The 3,155-nt window shown below is 60.4% G+C and overlaps 1 protein-coding gene and 1 long non-coding RNA gene across 3 annotated transcripts in view; one reads left to right on the top strand and one right to left on the bottom strand.

The window, feature by feature from the left end:
- LOC102480819 (uncharacterized protein C16orf86) overlaps positions 1 to 2,576 on the bottom strand; it is a 16,185-nt gene extending 13,609 nt beyond the window's left edge. The window contains exons 1-3 of one of the 2 annotated variants that reach the window (XM_027767017.1): positions 2,446 to 2,576; positions 1,851 to 2,073; positions 1,331 to 1,635 (exon numbers count right to left, since the gene is read on the bottom strand). In XM_027767017.1, coding sequence (XP_027622818.1) covers positions 1,331 to 1,635; positions 1,851 to 2,073; positions 2,446 to 2,508 — 591 coding nt within the window. In that variant the 5' untranslated portion in view covers positions 2,509 to 2,576. The remainder of the gene's footprint in view (positions 1 to 1,330; positions 1,636 to 1,850; positions 2,074 to 2,445) is intronic. The other variant, XM_027767018.1, reaches the window with a different exon arrangement.
- On the top strand, positions 33 to 577 carry LOC106733474 (uncharacterized). The gene is made up of 2 exons (XR_001369535.1): positions 33 to 112; positions 202 to 577. It is a non-coding gene; the product is annotated as an uncharacterized LOC106733474 (long non-coding RNA).
- Positions 2,577 to 3,155: the final 579 nt, after the last annotated feature.

Raw genomic sequence — 3,155 nt, 5'->3', positions numbered from 1 at the left:
GGGGGGGGGGTGGGGCCCCGCCACCATGGCCAGCCAGCCCCTGCCATGCCCCCTGGCCACACGCTCATGCCTGAGAACCAGCGGCTGGAAACACTGAGCAGTTGGCTCCAAAGTGAGTACCTGGGGAAGGGAGACTGGATGGGGAGCTCATGGGGACCATGCACCCCTCCCCAGCACTCACGGTTCCTGGATCCCCTGTAGGCCAGAGCCAGCTGCTGCGTGAGCTAATATTGCTGCCTGCCGGGGCAGACTCACTAAGAGCCCAAGGCCACCGTGCTGAGCTGGACAGGAAGTTGGTGCAGGTAGAAGAGGCCATCAAGATTTTTTCCCGACCCAAAGTCTTTGTAAAGATGGATGCCTAAGCCCCTTTGTGGGAGTGGTGGCAGAGAGAGCCACAGAAAGATTGCCACATGGCTGCAAAGGACAGGGTTGTGCCCTATCACAGAATGGCAGTCTGAAGACAGGAGCCATGGGGTGGGCAGTGTCCCCAAAGCATTTGTCCCAGCCACCAATGGCTGTGGAAGAGCCATTCCAGCCTTTAAGCCCTTGATCAAAATTAAAACTTTTGTACACAGTACGAGTTGTTTCCATAAGAACTCTTCTTATCCTAGAGGTGCCAAGCCTAGTGGCACTCCCACTACTGGACTTCAGGAAGGTCTCCCTATTGCCATTCTGACTTTTGCCTCACAACCAGGCCAGAAGGGAAGCTAGCAGTATGAGAAAGGAGGCTGGGGCTGAGACAGAAGGATTATGACTGCATCTGTAGAAAACCTTTAATGTCCCCCAGGCTGAGAGGGCCCTGTGAGCAAGCCAAAACCCCCTGGAAAGTCCTTGCCATGTCCCAGTAGCCTAGAGTGGCAAGGGGTTGCATCCTTGCCTGTCAGAGGCTGAAGCCACTACCATTTCCTCGCATGCTACTCCCCCAGTCAGAGCTGGCCTGATCCTGGTCCTCCAGGGAGGGCAGAGAGCTGCGGGCACCAGGCAGTAGGAAGCCAGGATGCAGGTCCCAGCACGGAGGCCCCTCAGGCAGCCCATTGGAACAGGGCAGCTGGCGGTTCTCAATGACCAGGTCACTGCTGTCATCATCACTGTCGGGCTCCGTAGGCCCATGCCCTGCAGAGGGAGGCCCTGTCAGACGCCCGGATGCCCCACGCACCACATTATTGCGCTGGTTGGCAGGCTTGACAGTGACGATGAGGTTATGGCTGTTAGCAACCATCATGTCTGTCACTTGGTCCAACGTCTTCCCAGCCACCTCAATGCCATTGACCTCAAGGATCTCATCACTGACTGCCAGCAGCCCTGTACTCTCAGCCAGGCCCCCACGTACCAGACGGGAGATGAAGATGCCTGGAACCCGCTCCAGGCCCTGGGGAGCCACGCGAATGCTCATGCCATCGCGGATGTAGAAGCCCAGGGGGCGATCTGAACCATGCTTGTGCAGCCGGACTCGGCGGTGGGTCTCAGGCAGTAGGTCCACATCTATGACTGAGGAAACCTGGCGGAAATCTTGGGGCAGGCTGATTAGCAGAGGTGGCCTTGTGCGCAGGGGTGCCACTGGCCGCAGCAGGAGTCCTTTCTTACGTCGCTGCAGAGAGTTGGAGGCAAAAGCCAGGCCACTGGAGTCAGCTTCTGCTGCAGGAGAGGGGAGGTGCTGAGATCAGATACCCTACTCTCCCACTTAGGCCCTTTACAGGGGACACTGTGGCTGTTTCTTATCACTTGGAGGTCAGGCCAAGGGCAAGGGCTGTAGAGGGTGAAGTCTGAGCGCCATGCATGGACTAGCCCTTGTAGGCCTGCCCTGTCACCCTACCCCACAGAGGCTGCCCATTGTACCCCATCCTCCTCACCCCGCTTCTGCACCAGAAGGCGCAGTGGCGGGGGCCCACTGGCCAGGGCGCGGTGCAGGCTGTCATCGTTGCGGAGGGGCAGCAAGTCGCCGTGAGCATCCGTGTAGCCAAGCAGCACGTCCAGGCCCGGGATCTGGTGCACCGCACGCAGCAACCGTGAGAACTCCTGGAAGCCGCTCACCGAAGCGCGGGGCAGTGCGAAGCGTCGGAACTCGGCGTCAAACTGGAGACCGGGGGTGGGGGAAGAGGAGGGGTCAGGACGACAGAGCCTGTGCCCCTTTCTCACCACAGGTCCAAAGCTGGCAGGGGTGAGAAAGAAAGGGCTGCAGCAAAAGCTGCAGCCTTAATCCCAGACCTCAGCTCCAATACAAGGGACGCTGTCCAAGGTCTTCTCTCCTCCCTCCAAGTATCCAGACTACAGAAGGACTCTGGGGGCCGGCAAGGGAAGGAAGGATGGACAGGAGAAGGCGAACGGAATAGGACATGTAGGATGGACGAGATAAAGGTGGTGGGGACCGAGGAGCCGGGAGGGGAGATAAAGGGAATCGGGAGTGCCTAGGGCCGAGGCCGGAGCCAGGGCCGGGCGGACCCTTACTTTGCTCTTCACCTCCACGATGCTATCGGCACTGCGCGCAGGAGTCCTCTGTAACCTGGCCATGGCGGGGCCGGGCGGGCCGGGGACGGTGCCCCAGGCGGCCCGCCGAGGTGCAGGTGCACAACCCGGCCGGCCCGCCCCGCCCCGCCCCTGGCGGTAGCACTCGCCCCGCCCCTCAGCCGGACCGTGACGTCAAGGGGGCAGCGACGAAGAGAGGAACGCGGAGTCCAGTTTCCTTGGAAACGGAGATGGGGGTGGAGACGAGTCATTCTCTTCTCTTACGTCATTACGCTAGGGTCCGCGCGTCCCCAGAGTTGGGGGAGGAGGTGCTCCATCACTCTGAGGGAACGAGGGGAGTGACATTTATTAAGCGCTTTCTGTGTAGTTATTTTCACTGGCCTGACATTCCGCCGACTGCGAATTTTGCGGATGAGGAAACTGAATCACAATAAGTATTTGCTAATCCCTCGGAGTCACAATGCTAACTCGCTCGGACCAGCCCTGGGTCCCTTCCTTTCTGGTGCCACGGAAGTCCTGAGGAACGGCCCAACGCCGGGCCGCTGCTCGAAGAGATGCCCGGGCAATGGCAGGCGGGCTGGCATCCAGGAGTCCCACCAGTTCCCGAACAGGCCGCCCTCGTGCGCACGCGCGGGCGCACACGTGGGCAGGCCTCGGCCTGGGGTCCCGCCCAACGGTCACGCGCTTCCTCT

This window comes from Tupaia chinensis, unplaced genomic scaffold, assembly GCF_000334495.1.
Source record: "Tupaia chinensis unplaced genomic scaffold, TupChi_1.0 Scaffold143830_1, whole genome shotgun sequence".
Classification (NCBI taxonomy): Eukaryota; Metazoa; Chordata; class Mammalia; order Scandentia; family Tupaiidae; genus Tupaia; species Tupaia belangeri.
The sequence above is the reverse complement of the archived record's forward strand: the minus strand, read 5'-3'. Positions and strand labels throughout refer to the sequence as shown.